The sequence below is a fragment of the Carlito syrichta genome, unplaced genomic scaffold (genome assembly GCF_000164805.1).
Source record: "Carlito syrichta isolate Samal-C Ts95f unplaced genomic scaffold, Tarsius_syrichta-2.0.1 Scaffold315645, whole genome shotgun sequence".
Taxonomy (NCBI): domain Eukaryota; kingdom Metazoa; phylum Chordata; class Mammalia; order Primates; family Tarsiidae; genus Carlito; species Carlito syrichta.
The window spans coordinates 1642083-1664958 of NW_007259741.1; the positions used below are offsets into that span (position 1 = coordinate 1642083).

General features: G+C 36.5%; 1 protein-coding gene across 1 annotated transcript in view; it reads left to right on the forward strand.

The window, feature by feature from the left end:
• The window catches only part of KHDRBS2 (KH RNA binding domain containing, signal transduction associated 2), a 478057-nt gene that overhangs the window by 435944 nt on the left and 19237 nt on the right, over window positions 1-22876 (forward strand). The window contains exon 7 of the mRNA XM_021706491.1: window positions 22307-22365. Coding sequence (XP_021562166.1) covers window positions 22307-22365 — 59 coding nt within the window. The remainder of the gene's footprint in view (window positions 1-22306; window positions 22366-22876) is intronic.

Genomic DNA, 22876 nt, shown 5'->3' on the forward strand with positions numbered 1-22876 from the left:
AAACCTAAGTACAGCACTCAGAAATAAGTCAAAAATGGTTGAAAAAACCAAATTCATCTTTGGAGAATATTATGATCATCTTCTTTTCTGTACCAGGCCAGGTTGGTCATCTGAGCCCAATGAGTTCTCCATTAGTTGCCATTCTCTCCCTTTCCTAAACAACCTTTCTTTGCTTTCATTGTGCTTCTTTGGTTTCTTAGTCAATTAGCATATTTTTAAAAATCGCCTCCAGGTGTTGCTATTTTGAATTTGTAATGAGAGAAGGGAGATATTTTTATTTTTGTATTTATTTATGGAGTTCAAATGTAATTTTGTTACTTGCATAGATTGTGTAATGGTAAAGTCAGGGCTTTTAGGGTATTCATCACCCCAAAAATGTACGTTGTACCCATTAACTAATTAATCATCATCCATCCCTCTCCTACCTCCATATCCTTCTGAGTCTCCATTGTCTATCATTCTACACTCTATATCCATGTGTACACATTATTTAGCTCACATGTGTAAATGAGGACATGTGGCATTTTTCTGTGTCTGAGTTGCTTCACTTAAGAAAGCAGCCTCCAGTTCCATTCATGTTGCTGCAAAATACATGATTTTATTTTTTTGATGGTTGAATATTATTACATTGTCTGTATAAACCACATTTTCTTTATCCAAGCATTTGTTAATTAGACACTTAGGTTCTGCTATTATGAATAGTGCTGCAATAAAGATAAATAAAGAGTGCCCATATCTTTTTAATGTAATAATTTCTTCTTCTTTGGGTAGTACCCAGTAGTGGGATTGCTGGATCAAATGATAGCTCTATTTTAATTCTTTGAGGAATCTTCATAATGATTTCTTTTGAATTTACATTCCCTCCCACCAGTAGCGTATGGGAGTTCCCTTTTACCACACCCTCACTAACATCTGTTATTTTTTGACTTTTTAATAATAGCCGTTCTGGGTGGCGCACAGTGGCTCACGTCTGTTATCCAGCATTTTGGGAGGCTGAGGCAGGTGGATTACTTGAGCTCAGGAGTTTGAGACCAGTCTGAGCAACATAGAGAAACCTCATCTTTCCAAAAATCAATCAATCAATCAATCAAACAATTATCCAGGCATGGTAGTAAGCGCCTGTAGTCCCAGCTACTTGGGATGCTGAGGTGGAAGGATCACCCGAGCCCAGGAAGTCTAGGCTGTGGTGAGCCATGATGGTGCCACTGCACTCCAGCCTACAACAGAGTGAGACCTCAACAACAAAAAAAATTAATAAAAATAAATAATAAAAAAACGATAGTCATTCTGACTTGTGTAAGATGATATCTCACTGTAGTATTAGTTTGCATTTTTCTGATGGTTAGTAATATTAAGCACTTTTAATATGCCCATTAGCCATTTGCATATCTTCTTTTGAAAAATATCTATTCATGCCATTTGCCTAATTTTTAATGGGATTATTTGGATTTTTGTTGTTGTTGTTGTTGAGTTGTTTGAGATTCTTTTAAATTCTGTGTATTAGTTTTCTGTCAAATGCATAGTTAACAAATATTTTCTTCCATTCTGCAGATAGTCTATTCACTCTGTTGATTATTTATTTTGCTGTACAGAATTTTTGTAGTTTAATATAGTCCTATTTTTATGTTTTTAGTTTTGTTGCTTGTGCATTTGAGATCTTAGTCCAGAAAAATTTTTCCCTAGGTTTTTCTTTGGTATTTTTATATTTTTCAAGTGTCACATTTAAGTCTTTACTCCATCTTGAGTTGATTTTCACATATGATGAGAGACAGGGCCAGTTCCATTCTTCTGCATATGCCAATCCAATTTTCCCAGCACCACTTTTTTTTTATTTTTTTTTGAGTTGGGGTCTCACTCGGTCACCCAGACTGGAGTGCAGTGGCCGCTCCCAGCCACCGCAGCCTCACCTGCTGGGCTCTGGCAATCCTTCCACTTCAGCCTTCAGAGTAGCCAGAATTACAGGCATGCGCTACCACGCCCGGTTGATTTTTTTTTTTTTTTTGATTTATTGTAGAGATGAGGTCTCGATGCCCAGGCAGGTCTCGAACCCGTGGGCTCAGGCAATCCACTCACCTCAGCCTCCCAAAGGTGCCTGATTACAGGCTGAGCCACTGTGCCTGGCTCCCAGCACCATTTATTGAAGAAGGTGTTCTTTCTCCATTGCATGTTCTTTTCAGCTTTGTCAAAGTTTAGTTGACTGTAAATATGTGACTTTATTTCTGGGCTCTCTATTCTGTTTCACTGATCTATGTGTCTATTTTTATACCAGTACCATGCTATTTTGGTTGCTATATCCTTGAAATCAAAAAATAGCCTAAATAGCCAAAGCAATCCTAAGCAAAAAGAACTAAGCTGATGGCATCATATTATTTGACTTCAAATTATACTACAAGGCTATAGAGAAGTGAGATATTTATCTTTTGACACTATAATCCAGATTGAGGGGAAAAATGGGCCTTTGTGATCTTTAAGTCATAGAGTTGGAAAAGCAAAACTAAGATCCTTCAGATCCTGAGACGACCTCAGAAAAGGGAATAGAATTTACTTTGGAGGAATATGGAATAGAGTCAAAAGAATATATAGATATTATTCATCTTCCATGATTAGAATTTCCTTTATAATATTCTTAGCATCTTTTATTGCTATTTCACTAAATCAGAGTTTATTACATGCTTGCTATTAGCTAGGTGCTGGAAATAAAATGGTGGACAAATAAGGTACATTAAAGTACAGACTCACAATCCTATAGTTTCAGTACCAGATGTTCCATATTCAAAATTGTTTATATTTTAGGAAGATAGTACAATGCATACACTGTGTACTTCATATTCCTAAGCAGTTGTATCTGGGCCAGAAATACATAATAATATTATAGTATTAAAGTATATGAATAACTACACTGAGCAAGATATAAATAGTTATAAATAGCTTCTTAACACTTTAGGTCATATTTTTGATGCTTAATTCTTTTAGACACTGAATTTAAGAAAAAGCTTTTGGTTTCAGAGTTTTTGGATTTGAAATTTGAGGATAAGTAATTGTGGACTTGTATTTCATAATAAGATTAAATTATAGGAGATGTTTGCATGAAGCAAAAGAGAACTCGGAAGGGCTGGGCTGGGGATACTTGAACATTTCCAAAGGTAGTAAGTTTCTTATAATAATAATAGCCACAATATTAAAAGCATTTGCTATGTGCCAGATGCCTATATTAGGTACTTTGCAAACATTAACAAATGAAGTAAATAGTTTTATTTTCATGTTACAGATTCAAAAACTGGCATTCATAATGTTAACCATTCCCAGGACTTTATAGCTTAATAAGTGTTAATAAATGTTCCAAACTTTGAAGTGGGTTCTGCTCTGCCCAGTTCCAAAGAGTGGACCCTTTGTACTAATACCATACTGCTTCTCAAACACTTTATTCCGTGTTTTAATATTTCAGCTTATTAGAAAACTCTTAAACTGAAGTAACATCTACTCCCTTATAATCGCCATATTTTAATTGGTCTCTAATGTGCCCTGTGATCTATGCATGCATAAATCTAGCTTGTCTCTTTGTCCACATATTAGCCTTTCTTAAAGATGATACCCCTCTGTCAATATTCAACACAGAGTATGGTAGTTATCTTGGCTACAATTCACCCTCCCTGGAGTCACATCCTTTTTCTGTGATTTTTTTCAGTCTCTCTAAAACAATTTGAAGGGAGGAGTATTTATTTTTTGAAGTCTCCCTGTCATTTATCTTGCTTTAATGAATACAATCAGGCCATTTCAAAATCTAGACCTTAGAGCAGGGCTCCGTGACTCAGCCTGTAATCCCGCGCCTTTGGGAGGCTGAGGTAAGTGGATTGCCTGAGCCTGCGGGTTCGAGACCCGCCTGGGCAGCGAGACCTCATCTCTACAATAAATAAAAAAATCAGCCGGGTGGTAGCGCATGCCTGTAATTCCAGCTACTTGGAAGGCTGAGGCGGAAGGATCGCTGGAGCCCAGCAGGTCGAGGCTGCAGTGGCCGGGAGCGGCCAGTGTACTCCAGTCTGGGCGACAGTCAGACCCCAACTCAAAAAAAAAAAAATCTAGACCTTAGAAAGCCTGTGTGTTTCCCACTTGCTATCTTACCATTGCCATGAGAAAAGCTTCCCCACGTAGCCACTCATTCCTTAGATTGGGCTGCAGAATGAACACATATGGAGCTCAGACCTCAGGAAGGGCCAAGCACAGCTCCGTGTGTCACTTGGGACAGAGCCCCAGCAAGCCCAGTCCAGATCCACCAACTTCCAGCCACATCAAAAACACATGAGCTAAATAATTGTTTATTGTTGTGTGTTGCTGATATTTTGTGGTTGTTTGTTATACAACATATTGTAACAGTAACATATCGGTATTCATTCTAAATGCCCACATAGACATGGTTTTCTTGAGCTGTTCTTGGTATATCATGATTCCCATTTCACCAAGTATCTGAGGTGTTTTCTAAATCCATTCCAATGGTCCAAGTATTCATTTTAAGGCTGAACACAGTGACCTTTAAATTATATCATATCAGATGAGAGTTGACTGTTGCAAAGAAACAGAACTGTTGCTGTTGCATCTGTGCTTCTTGCTTCAGAGTTCAACATAATCTGTGTGGTTTTCTTAAGTAGCTATGTCACAGTATTGAGTTTTACTGAATTTGTTATCGGCTGAAAACCTAGGTTCTATCTAAATGAATTGCTTTCCAACCAGTTCTAACATCACCCTACATCTTTGAAATTGATTTTTTTAAACTTAAACACAGAAATGTACATTTATCTCAGTGACATTTCACCCTGTTGTTTAAACCTCTTAGTGTTGATTTTGAACTATCTTTTTGAATACTAATTGTTAAAACAAGCATGCTAGTTATGTTTCCTAGCACATCTTGTATTTATTTTTTTATCCAAGTACTCTTCAATGAAATTTTTAGGAAAACAAAGCACAAAAAACAAAATTTATAGCAACCTTTAAATTGATATGGACCACTAATTATTATAGAATTGCATTAGAACAGTTGTAAACGTAGCCACAAAGCTACATGTACTACCAGGGAGCCCACACAATATTCACACAGAAATTTTGTAGTATTTTAAAACTACCCATTCATTTATTCAAAAATTCATTGATTACCATTATTTTAAACCTATGTAAACAGAAACAAATAAAGTATAGCCCACTTTGACTAATTCATAAGTAATGCAGTTTTTTACAAAGTATCATCTTAGACTCCTGCATCAGAAACACTGTAAACGAAATTCCAGATTTCTGGGTCCTTGCTGAAGTCAGTTGTATCAGAATCTGAAGAATGGTACCCATGAACTTGAATTTTAGCACAGTATCCTTATGATGCTTTTTATGCACATGAGATATTAAGAAGCATTGTGATAGAGGAAGAAATGGAGTTTTGTTTGTTGTTTTTGTTGGAGCTCTGGTATGAAGAGAACTGGTCTACATGAAGATATAAGCAAAGTGTTACACAAGACAAGTGTGAAAGGGTGACACCTTACCTAGGAAGTTGGGCAAATCCTTAATAAGAAGTTGATCATTGAGCTGGTTCTGAGAATGAACAAATAGAAGTACCATATAGACAAGATTGCCAAAGTCAGGGGCATTGAGTCATGAAAGGATTCATGTCTTTGGGAGACGCTCTGCCATGTCATGGTGTGAGGGGAGCCAAAAGAAAGAGACCGGATAGGTGATTCAGATGTAGAAAATGAACTTGTGCTCTGTGTTTAAGAATTATCACTCAGCCAGGTGCATTCACCCAGCTAGGAGCAGTGACTCAAGCCTGTAATCTCAGCACTTGGGAGGCTGAGGTGAGAGGATTGCTTGAGCCCAGGGGTTCAAAACCAGCCTGGACAACTTGGTGAGACCTCATCTCTACAACAAACAAACAAACAAACAAGCAAATAAGCCGGGCATGGTAGTGCGCTCCTGTAATTCTAGCTACTTGGAAGACTGAAGTGAAAGGATTGCCTAGGCCCAGCAGGTCAAGGCAGTGGTGACCGCGAGCATGCCACTGCACTCCAGTCTGGGCGGCAGAGTGAGACTCCAACTTATAAAAAAGAAAAGAAAAGAATTATCACTCACAGTCTAAGGACTAGAGAAAATGTGATATGAAAATACGTAATTATAATTCAGTTCAAAGTATGCCATAGTGGTGGCACATGAGACAAGCAGTTAGAATTCTAATTTCCTTTTGTTTTGTAGTAATTCGGTATTATTACTAATGTTTAGTGGTAAGCAAGTTTCATAATGCTTCTAATCATAAAATAGTTAAAAGTTCACCTGGTGTAAGTTACGTGCCAAAAGTTTCTCGACGGATGTGGACATGTTTTCTTACACAAAGAAAAGCTCTGTCAGAACAAAATCATTGTTATTAATTCACATATTTTTCCCCAGACTCTTTAAATTTCTAAAGAAAACTTTAATGTGCGAAAATAACCCTTTATTTAATAAGTAACAAGTGATTTCAGAACATCATGTAGTACAGGTGAGATTCCAGTTGTGATTGGAATAAGGAAGAGGATAAATCACTATTAACACATAGCCACAGCACAGCTCGCACCAATGCGTTCAGCTGCAAAGTCAACTAGACTAAAGTGTTGAAATAATTAGAAATTATACTGGTGTTTACAGCACTAAAATCCTACTGATACTCATGAATGATGACTTTGCCAAAGAAATATATGTATGCAGTTAAAATTATGTTCATTTCAAACTAAGGTTCAATAATTTCTGTGTATTTGTACCAAAGGCATGTAACAGTTCATTTACTAATGTCATTTACCACCGAGCCTAATTAATCAGTCAGTTGAAGGTGTTATTTATAGAAAGTAATTGCTATGTTCTAATGATAATTCCACACAATAAAATGAAAGATTAATGTTTTTGTTATAAAATTGCTCACCCCTCATTTATGTAATAAAGCATCAAAGTAAGCAAAAAAATAAATAAATACAACCTAAATTGAAAATAAATGATTAAAGAGTGCTTATAAAGGGAGGCTTTTTGCAGAAATGTGTGCACAGTGTTACCCAGAACACAAAAGCATATATAAATATATCTCTCATTTGGGGCATGAGGTTATACTCTCAAAATATCCATTTCTATAAAAAGATCATTGCAAAGCTGATCATAATTCTGCATTAGATGCCTTGTAGATCATCTATCTTGATTCCTAATCTATGAGTAGAACAAATATGTCACTTTTATTGTGAATAATCAGCCTATATTTCATCCTGTGAACATTAAATACCATCAACTGAAACATAGGAGGGCAAGTATGGTTATTGCATGTTTCAGAATATTTCAAGAAGATGAAGTCTTTCTCAGCACCGCAACTTTTATGAACATGAAAAAAGGAGCTTTATGTTTATGCCTTCTTTGGTTGGACAATCACTTATTATTAATACCTACAGAACACCTGATGTGGTACTAAGCACTTCCCATGGGGCAGCCACAGGTTATCTCATCAATACTTGAAGTAGAGATCGTTATTGCCCATATTAAGGTGGAGAAACAGGTTCAACGAGATTAAATGATTCATCCCAGATGATATATTCATAAAACAGAAAATAGCAATTCTCAACTTCAAGTTTTTTCTGCATATCATTTTTAGAAGAAATACTGATTTTTCTTCAAATGGGTCAGAGAATTGAGACCTCACTATTCTCCACCCTTGAAACTATTAATTTTTCTTGTCTCACAACAAATTACCCTTGAGTCAGAGATTTATATCTTTGACTTGCTCAAAACAAACTGGCCAGAAAAACTACAGGAGGTTATCTAGCTATCTGTCAGTATAGCTGTACATCTATCTATGTTTAATGTATTCCATTTACTAGTTAATTTTAGAAGAAACAAATTTATGTTCAAGTTATACTCAAACATGGCTGCTATATAGCACAATGTGTCCTATTTAATACTATTGAATGTATAATAAATAATATAAAAATAGCATTTCAAAAATATTTTAAAACAATACAAACTGGATGAAATTTCAAAGATACTTTAGAAATATAGTATCTAAAGCAATTATTTTTCCTTTGCTAGAAGTCTGTACAAACTATTGATATTTGAACATAGAGAAGGGTATTTGCATTTTAGTTGAGGCACATGTCAAAAAAACTCAATATTTAACATTTATGATCATATAAAATGATTTTTGAATAAAAATGTATAAGAAAGTTTTATTTCTTTATAGTCTATTTTAATTATTTTGTACTTGAAGTGGGTAAAATAAAAGTTATACAGTGAGTTCAAGTATTTGGTATTATTTTCATACCAAGTTTTTATTGACTAGCAATATAAATGCAATGATAATGAATTCTCAGCAAAGCACATGATCATAACAGTAAACAATAATTTCTGATTTCAGAAAGATTAACTTGTATGTTTCAATTCTTTAGTTGTCCTCAGAATAAAGACCAATTTCTAAATAGTAAAAGAGCAAAAATAAAATGTATAAAATATGTATGCAGAATGATGGCTAAACAATTTAAATTATACATTTTTTATATTTAAGTATCTTATTCATTCTAGTGATATTGGTACCTGTGATTTTAGCCTAAAAAGATGAGATTACTTAAGAATTTCTAACTGGGGACAACCCCTTCAGATCCTCTCCCACTGTGGGAGCTTTTCTGTCCTCTCAATAAATCCTGCTTTCAAAAAAAAAAAAAATTCCTAACTGGGCTGGGCACAGGGACTCACACCCGTAATCCCATCACTTTGGGAGGCCAAGTCAGAAGGATCACTTAAGTCCAAAAGTTCAAGACCAGCCTGGGCAACATAGCAAGACCCATCTCTACAAAAAATAATTATCTGTGTATGGTAGCATACACCTGTAGCCTCAACTATTTGACTATTCAAGAGGTTGAAGTGGGAGGATCACATGAGCCCAAGAATTTAAGGCTACAGTGAGCCATGATAACGACACTGCACTCCAGCCTAGACAACAAGGTACAACTCTCTCTAAAAAAGAAAAGAAATAATTTTTAACTATGTATTTGAATTTACTCATAATTATCAATTACATGTATTTTTATTTTATTTCCTATGCTTTCCCCTTATGACTGGATATATCATACTTGTGTTTTATACCTATCAATTTTCATGGCTCAGAGTATTACTAAACCCTTGAAATTATCAACAGCAGCCTAATAAATATTGTGCCTTCTCATCTGTCTACTTATAGTATTAGATTTAAGGCTAACTAATAGTGTAGCATAGTATTAATCAGAACAGGGGATTCCAAGACCACCACTCATCTATACAATTTAGTAATCAAAATTCAAGCTGCCTTGAACGGGTTGCTTTCAAATAAATTAATGTTTTCCTAAATTGTTGTTACTTTGCATTTAACTAAAATAATTAGCTTTGAATATTTGGAGGAAGAAATACACCTTTTTTACCTTGACAATATTACAACCAATATTTTCAAACCATCATGCTACTTTAGTGTAAATATGGAGAGTCTAACAACTGCTATTTTTATATTGGAAATTTCTTTATAGAAGTTATAGAGTTGTGGTCAGTGAAATTTTGGGGAGCAGATCTGATGGTAAAAGTGGAGAATGTCAGGAAAGATGGAAGTGAGCTCATGATACAGCTGTAGGAAGAACAGTATTTGGAGTCAGCATGGAGAAGCATCCATGCCAGTCACCCTACCCCCATGTCCAGTCTCATCACTGACAACTCTCTGTCCTGCTTCCTCGCCTGGACACAGTCTTTCTTGCCATTCCTTGAATACCCTAAGCATAGGTTTTCCATTCCTTTTTCCTAGAATGCTCTTCCCCTAAATTTCCAAGTCTTGCTCCTTTAACTCCTTCAGGTCTTTTTTCAATATCATCTTATCAGTAAAGACTTTCAATCACTTTATCTATAAGTTTACCCTTATCCTCAAACTTAATACTTCCCCTTCTAGCTTTAGTCTTTTCCCCTTAGGGAAAATGTACCCTTATCTCAAAACTTAATACTTCCCCTTCTAGCTTTAGTCTTTTCACCCTTAGCACTGATTACTATTTAATTTAGCCTATTTTTTGTTTATTTTGCTTGTTTATTACCTTGCTTGTGAATTACACAAGGACAAGCAGTATTTTCTTTACTGCTGCATTTCCTAATACTTATAATAGTGCTGGGCACATGAGGATCTCAATAAATCTTGTTGGATACATGGAGAGCAAGTAGGTTGAAAATATTCACAATATTCATTTGTTCATGAATTCCTTGTAACACATATATTTTATTCCAACCTATCTAAACAGTATGTTATTGTATTTTTCCTCTTTGTACTCTGAGATTAGTACAGGTACTTAATAAATACTTATCAAATGATGTGATGATTTTTATGCGGTCGCAATTGTCTAAGTAAATAGAAGGCAAAGGTTTTGATTCTCAGTCCCATGAAAAATAGTAAAGGAGAATAATAAAGTTCAAAATCTCCATACTTTAAAACCCAAACCTCAGACTACCTGACATAGCTTCAAGGCTTCTTTTTTGTCTAAATCCCCCAGCCCATGTCCTATTCTTCTAAGAAAAGAGTACCATCTTTTGTCTGGCACTTAGGCACTGTCTAATTAGGAGCCACATGTGCTATTCCTGATACAAATATCTTAAAACCTTTAGGGGCTCCCATACATTTCTCATACTTAGAGTAACTCTTTTTGAAGTTAAGTCATGGAAACTGTTAAAGGAAATTGGGGTGCTCCTTCCAAGTAGAAATGAATGCTAAGGGTCCAGTGGCACAAAATGACTTGAGGTTTCCCAAATAGAAGGAGGGAAGTGTACTCAATAAGGATACATAGGGAGGGCTGGGGTAACCAGTACAGTGTCTTGTTGGGATGCTTACAGGTTAGAAGGGAGCCGGTTAGAGTTTGAGTGAATAAAAGCTTGGCAGTTCTAAGATTTCAGTTCATTGCTTTAGCCAATATTTCTTGAGCACCTACCATGTGTCAGGCACTGTATTACTCCCTGGGAATACAATGATGACCCATATAGACCTGACCCTGTGAAGACTGTAATTTAATAGGAAAACAGAAAAGCAAATAAGAGCTCATATGAAGGTAGAGTTTCAATGATGACAGTGCTATTTACGGGAGGTATGTAGCCTTGTAGGGTTATTTAGGATCTGGGAAAACTTACCAGAGGAGGGCATATTTGAGAAGGAAATGTAAAGGTGTTGAGAAGTATGTGTGCTTGCGGCAGGCCATTGTTCTTGATGATAACTGGCATTTTTCTGAGAAGGAAGAGGAGGACAAGCAATTGTAGAGGGATCCCACAACTCGTCTGATATTCCTAATTACAATTAGTCCACAATCATACTGTAAATTATTTCCCATCTTTTTGTCTACTACAATGCAAAGTTGAGAGTGATTATTTTACATACATATAATGGACTAGATGAATTGCAAGAGCTGGATTAGTTTAGAACAAGTAACTTAATCTAGCAAAAAACAAATGTCTTCTCCCGTTCCTGGTCTAATACTACCAGCTCAAAAATTGTTGTATCAATTTAAAAAGACAATATATATAAAGCTCTTAGCAGTGTTTGATGTGTACTGAGTTCCAGGGAGTATTAAATATATATATATATGTATATATATAGTGATATATAAACACACACTTGTGTGTGTGTGTGTCTTTTATGGTTACTGTTTTTTCTTGGAGAGGAGAAGAAAGATAAGAGTTTTTTCAATTAATTTATTTATTATAGCGTTGTGAAGTACAAGTAGGATTTACTACGTAAGTAGGCTGCATGCAGGTGAAATTTGGGTTTTTAGCTGTCCCTCACTCTCCCTGGTAGTAGACGAGGTACCCTTTGTGTGGTCAAGTGCCCCCCCCTTCCTTTTTCCCTCCCTCCTCTAGCAGTGCCCAGCAACTGTTGTTCCCACCCTTGTGCTAATGTGATTAGTGTTCAGGGTCCACTTATGAGTGAGAACATGCAGTATTCCGTTTTTTGTTTTTGTGATAGTTTTCTCAGTATGGTGACTTACAACTGCAACCAAAATCATGATTTTGTTCTTCTTTATGGTTGCATATCTCATTGTGTATATGTACCACATTTTCTTTATCCAGTTTACTTTTAATGGGCAACAGGGTTGATTCCATGTTTTTGCCATGTGAATAGTGAAGCAATAAACATATGTGTGCAGGTTTTTGTTTTTTGGTTTTTTGGTAGAGCAAGATATATGTTCCTTCAGGTATTGGCCCAGGAAAAGGATTGCTGGATCATATGGAAGATCAATTTTTAGTTCTTTTAGAAATTGCCACACTGTTTTCCATAGAGGTTGAAATAGATTACCTTCCTGCCAACATTGTAGAAGCGTTCCCTGTTCTCAATAGCTGCGTCAGCACGTGTTGTTTTTTGACTTATTAATGATAGCCATCCTTACTGGAGTTAGGTTTTATCTCACTGTAGTTTCTATTTGCATTTCTCTGATGATCAATGAGGCTGAGCATTTTTCATATGTCTGTTGGCTGCTTGTATGTCATCTTTTGAGATGTGTCTGTTCATTTCCTTTGGACACCTTTTTTTTTTTTTTTTGAGTTGGAGTCTCACTCTGTTGCCCAGGCTGGAGTGCTTTGCTCACTTTTTAATGGGATTGTTTTTTGTTTTTGTTTTTTCTTTTAGTTCATTTACGTTCCTTATAGATCCTGAATGTTAGGGCTTTGCTGGATGCATTATTTGCATTTTTTTCTCATTCTGTGGGTGATCTCCTGACTCTTTTGATGGTTTCTTTTGCTGTACAAAAGCTTTTCAGTTTGATGAGGTCCTACCTATCTATCTTAGCTTTTGTAACATTTGATTTGGGGAACTTTATCATAAATTCATTGCATATTTGGGTGTCCAGAAGCGTGTCTCCCGCATTTTCTTCTAGGATTCTTATAGTTTTAGGTTTTACATTTAGGTCCTTCGTCCATTTTAAGAAAAGTGGCTCATTTGTTGTGTAAGACCCCTTCACATTTTAAAATTCTCAGTTCTAAAAATCAGGTGGTAGAAGTGTTAAGGGAGTAGAAAGAAGAGTTAAATCATAAGGAAATAGCATTTAATAGGTATAGGTTCTGTCTTTCATTGCAGATATTATTAAAGTATCAGCAAAAATAAAATGAAACAGATCCTACTTCTTTTTTTTTTTTAAGTAGGATTTATTGAGAAGATAAAATAGCTCCCACAAAGGGAGGGTATCCAAGGGGATTGCCAAAACCTACCTCTTAAAAATCCATGCATTTGAGTTTGAGCCTCCAAAACATCAGACTTAATTTATGTGCTGCTCTCACTAGCCACCAAATCTTCCGAAATGCTCTTTTGAATTGTTGATCAAAGTTAGCCCAGAACTATCCTTTCTTATCATTTTCTTGCCTTTTTAATATCTGCAAAGTTGTTAAAAAAAAAACACGTTTAGCAGTTCAAATCGCAAATCTTAAATGTAACATCTAACAACATGAAATAATTATCAATTATGTTCACAAATCATTTCTCTTAATATGTAAATTTTCTCACATGTTTTACTTTAACAGAAAAAGCCCAAGTTCATAGATACAAAGGTGTATAGGTGTAAGAACACAAGGTAGAGCACAATTGCGAAATTATTCATTCTACAAGCATTTACTTCTCTTTTTGTGCAGTAAATATTTGTAGAGTATCTACCGATCTACTGTGTTCAGTAATGGGTCAGGTGCTGATGATATAACAATGAAAAGGAAAGAGACCCTCAGCAGAGTGATTTGTTTAAGGTAAAATGTAATCATGTTACCTTCTTAAAACCTTCATTGTCTTCAGTGGCTCTTAAGATAACATCCAAACTCCTTACTGCAGCTAAGACAAGGCTCTTCAAGATATGTTCCCTGCATCTTTCTCGAGATTGACTACTGTTGAGTCTCTCTCTCTAATACTAATCCCTGATCACTTGAGAGGAATAGCCACTGATGCCACCTTTCTTCTTGCCTCTGAGTCTCGACTGGTACTGGTCCCCTGCATCTACGGCTCCTTCATTCCATCTTTTCTGAGTAATTCCTACATACTTTTAGGGTTTCGGATTTGATGAATGAAGGGAAAAAAAAAGAATGAATTACTCCTTAATGTTTAATGACTTTTCTTTCAGACTGTAATTTCCAAAATGAGGACTTTTTTAGCCTCATTTCTTCAATTTTTAATGTCTTATGAAGTTGACTGAATGTATCTATATTTAGATACTAGGTGTCTATTTTTGTTTTATGGCCATGATACTATTACTTTGTACAGTCAGGGATAAATGAAAAGGAAATAAAATATTGGGAGAGGTGAGGAAGGAAAGGTGCATGCAGCTAGTTTTTGTGGGAAAATAAGATTTTCTCAAGAAGGAATAGACAAATTAAAATCATTTTAAGAAACATTCACAAATAGATTTTTCAACATAAGCATTCCATCAAGATAGATTTTTCCAATGGAGGCATAAAGTTGTGCCTATTGGTAAACTTCACCTTCAGAGCTCAAAATAGTAGATGTTTCTCTCTAAGGGCAGATTCAGAATTAGCAGGTAACGCAACAGTGATGAGATGTGAAAGAAAGCTGCGGTGTCTTGAGATACTTGATGAAGAGTTGCCCACTTTTCCAACCCAGAAGTGTTTGGTAAATGCCCTGAGTGACACTGAGAGAGGGTTGTGACTGATGATAAGAGTTGGTGCATATACTTGTATGTTGCACTCATTCATCTACACAGCCTTTACTCTTTTAAAATAGCTCTTTCTTGGAACTTTAAGAAACTTAAAAGAAGAATTTAATCATCACATAAATGGATATAAAAATAAAGGTACAACCGATTTGCAACTTGAGGACGAAACTGGGCTGAAAATTTATCTTTGCTCGACAAATATGTCTGTAAATGCACGACCCAACAAAGTTTCATTTTAATGGTTAAGAGAACACAGTTTAAAAATACACCCTTAAAGGCTAAGAATAACTTATAATTTGGCTTATAATTTTCATTGCATTATTTCAGAAAGCAATTTCATTACATCATTTATCATGTTGTTTAATCATGTTGACACATGAGTATAAGTAGACAAATGAATTTGGTATAAACACAACCTGATTATTTTTCAGTTCATTATTCGTCTATCTTATATTTTAGAAAATATAAGGATTAAAGTTTCAAAACACATGGTTATAATTATGGAGGTGTTAATTAAAATTTAGGCAATTACCAGTGATTTGGAACTTAATTACTTGGTGGTTATTGCAGATATAATTTTCCTAGGAACTGGCATATATATTAAATCAGAAGATACCATGTTAGCTACATTCACTCAAAAAATGTCTAATTATCAGTAAAATTCTATGCCATGTTTTAGCTTTTTGACTCCAAGACCTTAGATTCTAAAAAAAACACACACACACATTAAATAAAAGTAGTAAATAAATAAATGAAGTAAAGGAGGCAGAAACAACACCAAATTGATTTAGTAAACTTTTAGTAGGAATTTAATTTGTATCAGAAAATAAATAAATGATTTTTTTTACTGTTCCCATTGCTTTCAATATAAGTATATATCCTTTCTCAAGCACACCAAAAATTCTATAAAAATATTTACAGTAGCCAGGCTCAGTGGCTCAGCCTGTAATCACGCGCCTTTGGGAGGCTGAGGTGAGTGGATTGCCTGAGCCCGCGGATCCGAGACCCGCCTGGGCAGCGAGACCTCATCTCTACAATAAATCAAAAAACCAGCTGGAAGTGGTAGCGCATGCCAGTAATTCCGGCTACTTGGAAGGCTGAGGTGGAAGGATCGCCGGAGCCCAGCAGGTCGAGGTTGCAGTGGCCGGGAGCGGCCACTACACTCCAGTCTGTGTGACAGAGTGAGGCTCCAACTCAAAAAAAATAAAATAAAATAAAATAAAATAAATAAAAATAAAAAAATTACAGTAGCATGTTCTAAGACTATGTTCAAACACAGTGATTTCTTCTTTCACATATTCTATCTAATAATTTATTCATTCAGTCAACAGATATTTACTGAATGTCTGTTAATCTTCAAGGGATTGCTTTAATTGCCAACTATATTATTTGGGAGATGGGCTAAGCTTCCATTATAAGATCCCGTGATTCAGTGGCTCAGACAAGAGAAGTTTATCACTCGTACATAATAGACAAGGGCAAGTAGGTAGGCACTGCTCCATGGCACCATTCAGGGATTCAGGCAAGTAAGATACCATCATTAACATTAATCTTCCAAAGTGGCTCTAGTCATTATCACTTGCAGCCAGTTTCATGAAAATTGAAAGGAAGTAGAGGACAAATAATTTATTATTAAGTCATAAAAAATGTATAGCATCACTCTGCAAATGGCCATATTCAAATGTAAAGGAGACTAAAAAATTTAGTACTGAGCTGATCTCTTTCATGGAAGAAGTAGCAAGTGTTTTGGAGGGGAAATTCTAGAAGTCATCTCTAGCCCATCACTCTAGTCACCCTAATGTGAGTGAATATCCTTTTTCAATCAGAAAACAAAAAACTACCCACTCTTTTCCCAAAAAAGAAAATCTAAGTTTATTTGTGTTTTTTTGTTTGTTTGTTTTGAGTTGGATTCTCACTCTGTCACCCAGACTGGAGTGCAGTGGCCGCTCCCAGCCACTGCAACCTCGACCTGCTGGGCTCCAGCGATCCTTCCACCTCAGCCTTCCGAGTAGCTGGAACTACAGGCGCGCGCTACCACACCCGGCTATTTTTATTTATTTATTTATTGTAGAGATGAGGTCTTGCCAAATTGCCCAGGTGGATCTCGAACCCGTGGGTTCAGGCAATCCATTCACCTCAGCCTCCCAAAGGCACGGGATTACAGGCTGAGCCACCGAGTCTGGCTTAAATCTAAAAATCTAAGTTTAATTCCAATTACTATAACCAGTTCAAAATTCACGATCTCTGGCACATATGCAGACCTCTACATTAGATCTTAACATAGTTCTTTGAAATCTGGCAGCCTGTAAAATGATATCCAAACTATTTTACCTACTCTCAATCCTTCTTTCCATGCAAAACATCCGATACAAAGTGACCAAAAAGGAACAGAATAGCTGTAGTAGAAACTGCCATTAGGAAAACAGAAGAAGTCACATAAGATTCTTGGCAGTAACAGTTAGAAACCCTGCCAAGCAGAGATTAAGACACCTAGCAACAACCGTGAAATAAGATTTTTGGATGTGTATCTGGCAACCTTGGTTCTCTTTTCTGAAAGTTAAGTCTGATTTCCTGGAAGGATCTTTCATATTCCAGTGGATAAATGGACGTATCCTTGGGCATATCTGAATTGGCCATACAATAGAGTATGTCCTTCTTAGGGACTTCACAATTTTTGCAGCATGCTTTCTGCTGGTGCATGTTTAAGAGTCTAAGGATTGTTCTAGGGATCGTATACGGTAATGGGAAGATGTGAGGACATCTTTGAGCAACACTTATTGCCTCTTGCTGTTGGAATATAGAAGCAGCTGAATTCTCTTATTAAGCCTCAAAATGTTTAACCGTCTAACAATTTAAATTATAGAACTAACACATAAATCAGAGAGATAGCATCTCTTAAAGTTCTAGTCACGTTCATTTCTTCTCGCAAAATGGCTCATTCTTAATTGAGCGCTCATAGCTAACCTTTCTAATAGTAGTAAGGATCACCAACACTTGGGCTTTGTCCCACTTTTTCCCTTAGTATTCTAGGATATACAGTTCTTGAGCTGCTTTCCATGTTGTCATTGGTAATCGCATAACAAGGGTCCTCACCTTTCTACCTACAGTAGACATTTTTTGCACTATCCCCCCATTAAGGTAATGCCTTGTAGTTTGAGATTTTAATGGAATTTTCACACTTCTACTTACTGATTTCTGTGTTTGACTAAACTGTTGTAATAGATTCAAAACTCAGTGACTCAAACAATATGAAAAAACATATTTTTTCTCTTAACAATTTCCAAGGTAAGTGGTAAAGAAGTAAGTCTACTGAATGTGAGCATTTGAAGGCAGGGGTCTCTCCCCTATTGCAATGCAAGACTTTTCAAGGCATTGCTTTCTGTGTGTAATAGATGCTGGATCCCCACTCTGAGTGTACTCTACCAACTGAGATGATAAAGGTGCCCAAGACCGGGATGAGAAGCTTATTCTTAAGTTAGACATGATCTCAATGGTCACCTTCATCTCTGCACACATCCTGTGTTTCCTGACTTAGTCACAAGGGCACACGTAGTAGCTGGGGAGCGTATTCACTACGTGTGCAGCCATTTGCCCAAGTGAACATTTTTCTATGGAAGAAATGAGAAGCTATAATTTAATAAGCAAACGTTTTGGTTCTAGCAGAGTCCATTATGATAATTATCCATCATTTTCCATTATCTTACCCTATGCATTATTTTGCACATATCTTATGTGTTCTGTTTTCCCTTGGATAGTGCTCTGAAGTCAAAATTCCCTCCTGTTATGTGTATATCATTTATGATGGACAACTGCAGCTTCTGTATTAGGTTCTCTCCACTGCTGTTCTTTTTCTCTCTCTTATTTTCATCAATTGAAATTAAAAGTAAGCTGGGCTCGGTGGCTCAGCCTGTAATCCCGCGCCTTTGGGAAGCTGAGGTGAGTGGATTGCCTGAGCCTGAGGGTTCGAGACCCGACTGGGCAGGCGAGACCTCATCTCTACAACAAATCAAAAAATTAGCCGGGCGTGGTAGTGTGCACCTGTAGTTCCAGCTACTTGGAAGGCTGAGCGGAAGGATCGCCGGAGCCCAGCCGGTCGAGGCTGCGGTGACTGGGAGCGGACACTGCAATCCAGTCTGGGTGACAGAGTGAGAATCCAACTCAAAAAAAAAAAAAAAGAAATTAAAAGTGAAAAACATAGTAATGACACTAAACAGTGTTGGGTGCTACTGATCTTCACACAACACACTTAGGGAAACATAATCAGAGGCTTCCTCACAGAGAAAGTATTGATTGTGACCAAGGCAGGGAGAAGTTTTTATCAGTGCCAGCATTTTTCGACACATCCCTAGAAATGGAAGTGCTGGTTGTTTAATCATGTCTTCATGACTGCCACTTCTTGATAATTTAGGGAATCAACGTAATACCTCTCAGGAATGTGCTTCATCTATGTGAAGATTGTGACTTGGGTACATCATTTCTATTAGGATAAGTCTGTGAAAGAGAGATAAACATCCAACTGCCAGCCAATGGCATTAGCCTTCTACCATCTCAAGTCAATTGAAGGATGGGCAGAAAAACATACTGCCATACTTCTTTTCCTAGACAGTTTGTATATAAATACCCTGGGCAGTGAGGGCTGATCTAGGCAATCTGTTTTTGTTGTTGCTGTTTTTTAACTTTTTTTACACTTCAGTTGGAGTCCTTTCATTACAAATTACTTCTCAGGAAGATAAAGATGACCAGACTTATTTCTGCCTCTTTTCATCTTGAATGTACAGACGTTTATTTATTTTTTCTTCTCCTTCTTTACTATCAACAAAATCTTAAGTACTTAACAAAATAAGCCCCATGGAATTGCCTCAAGGGATAATGACTATCACATTCATAGACCATATAATTTTAGGCCCTTCTGTCTTTTCTTCCATCACAATCCTTTAGCATCTAACCCCCATCCTCAGCCTTTATACAATTTGTTTTTACATATTCAGCCATCTTTTGCCACAGTTTTATGTTCGTAAAAGGGATTAGTAGTAATGAGATAATTTATAAATTAAGATTTAGATGGGGGACAAGGATTGATATTTAACTTTAAACTAAGGAGTGGATTTAAGAGAAAATATAATTTATCATAAATATTTATAGATCCCCTAGTAAGACTAAAAATATATGAATTTATTACCCAAATAATAAATTAATTAAGATAATATTCACCTCTTTATAGTTTTTTTTAAATTATGACTTGGTTACATTAGGTTATTCATTTACCATTTGTACCTAATCTCCTTTGAGCAATTCATTCTTTTGTTCCATAAATATTTATGGAGTAGCTATCATGGGCCAAACATTGTTCTAGAACAATAAGAACAAGTGAATAAACCAGAGACCAATTTCGTATACAAAGAAGCTTATATTCTAAAAGTAGGTACGAATCCATAAATAAGTAGACAGATGTGTGTTTTTTATATAATATGTACAGAGTAAGGGAAGGGTGGGTAAGTAGTAGTTTAAGTAGTTAAGTAGATAAGTGACATTTGAATGAACTTTGAAAGAAAGAGAGAAATGACTACTGGACATTTTTTTAAATGCACATTCCAGATAGGGAGGCTGCACCTGAAAAGGCCCTGAGACAGTAACGTTTTTGTCATAATCAGGGAGCACCAAGGAACCCGGTGTACCCTGAGTATAGTGAGTAAATGAAGGGAAGGTGGTGGACAGCAAGGTCGGAGAAATGCTAGGGTGGAAAGGATATGGGAACCCTTTGATGGACTTTGAGTAGCAAACTAATATGACCTGACTTTTATAAGAATGATAGTGACTGCTACATGAATAATAGGAGCAAAGCAGTCAGGGCACAGAGACCAGTTGGAAGGATGTTGAATTCATTTAAGAGAGAAACAGTAATAACTTTAACCACAGTCATAGCTGTGGAGAGGTTTTGACATGTATAGATTCTGGATGTATTTTGCAAGCATAAGTGAAAGAATTTTCTGTTGGATTGAACATTGGGTGTGAAAGACAGTAAAGGACCGCACATTTTTTGGCATGAGTAACACTAATTAAGATGTTTTGTTGGCCGGGCTCGGTGGCTCAGCCTGTAATCCCATGCTTTGGGAGGCCGAAGTGAGTGAATTGACTGAGCCCGCGGGTTCGAGACCCGCCTGGGCAATTTGGCAAGACCTCATCTCTACAATAAATTAAAAAAAAAATTAGTCGGGCGTGGTAGCGCATGCCTGTAGTTTCGGCTGCTTAGAAGGCTGAGGCGGAAGGATCGCCGGAGCCCAGCAGATCGAGGCTGTGGTGGCCGGGAGCGGCCACTGCACTCCAGCCTGGGCGACTGAGTGAGACTCCAACTCAAAAGAAAAAAAAAAAGATGTTTTGTTGATGCGTAAATAAAGATGGGAAGAATGCAAAAAGAACAGGTCTGAGTTGGAAAGAAAATCAGGGTTTTGTTTTGTTTTGTTTTTGGCTATGTTGTTTGACATTCAAATGGAAATGTACACTAGGCAGTGCCAAGAATGGGATATAATTTGGGAGTCATCAAAGTAGAGATGGAATTAAAGCCATGGGATCAGATGAGAATGACTAGGGAGCAAGTATGAATGAAAGAGAGAATTCTTTAACTGACCCCCAGTGGTCTCCAAGATTAAGTAGTTGGGAAAATGAGAAGGCATCCGTAGAGAATGTCAAAATGAAGTGAACTAAGAGACTCACAAGAGATCCCAGAAACAAGTGAGCTGTTAGAAGGAGCAGGAAATGATTGACTGGGTTAAATGATTCTAAAGTAAAATGGGGATTAGGGCTTGACCACTGGATATGAAAATGTTAAGATCTTGAGGAGAGCTGTTTTAGTGGAGATGCAGAGCAATGGCTAAACTGAATGTCTTCAAAGGCATGTGAAGGAAGGGTTGGTGAACAGTGGGCAGAGTTCCCTCTTCTCAAGAAAGTTTGCTGTAAAGGGACAGAGAAGAAGACAGTTTCCAGAAGGAGATATGTGGGTGAGGGAAGGCTTTTGTAGGATGGAAGATATATACAGATATTTGGTTGCTAGTAGAAGTGATAGCTTAAAAGGGGGAAACTGATGTCGCAGGAGACTCTAAGTAGCCTTTAAATCAGAAATGAGAAAGAACACTGCGTTGAAATGGGGAAGTTTTTAGTAAAATACTGGGTGAAAGACACAGCTTACATATCTGTGAAGTGCACAGACATGGTGTGAAAGGGAAAGAGGGGTGTATAAATAAAATTTAAGTGTTTGAAAGTGAAGAAAGGGATGTATATTTCCTGTGATAACATAAAAAGCCATACACAATTGACCAGATTGTCATCATACATAGCACTTTTTCTTGGAAATAGGTCTTTTATAAATCTCTTCTTGACACATTTTGAAGTATTATACTTGTGTTTTAGGGAAAATTTGATTTATCAAATTAGATGATAGAGGTGGCATGAAAAACATCATAACACTTCTTGTCAATAAGCTGTATTTACATACTGAAGATTTCTTTAGGATCATACATGTTATGCCAAGAAGTTCCTGGGATATTTCCTAAGCACACATTTTGTCTTCAAATTCCATATGCGTGTCTGGGTTGATTTCTGCTGATGATGGTAATATTGACTGCTGTCTAAATCTGTTGCAGTGTGCCTGAGTACTATGACTACGGTCATGGAGTAAGTGAGGATGCCTATGACAGCTACGGTAAGACCTTTTCTTTACTAAAACTGTGAGATCAGAACATCCATCAGTCACTGACAACTCAAAAATTATTTCCATCTTTCTCCCCCCCAATTTCTACAGAAGTCCAGACTACATTGATTTATGTAATTCCAAGATGAGATTTGACTTACAGAGCCAGTGCCAGAAAATTAGACAGATCAATTTTGATCAAAATTTCAAAAGCAATTAATCACGATCATAGATCATTTTCAACAGCAGCAGGGAGCACTCTGAATAGTGTCTCCTGTGTTTCACTGTATCCATTGTCTGGCTCACTGATTTGGCAACAATGTTGTGTCTTTTTTCGGCTGTCCCAAAGACTATCAGAGTAATATACATTTAAAACATTTTTTTTAAATGTAAGGGCATAAATTTTTATTATGAAATAATTTTCAAGTTTTTTGTAGCATGCATAGCCAAATAATGCTTGACTCATAAGAATTAATAGTCAATAAGCATGTCAATCTATGAATTAATTAATTCCAAGAAGATA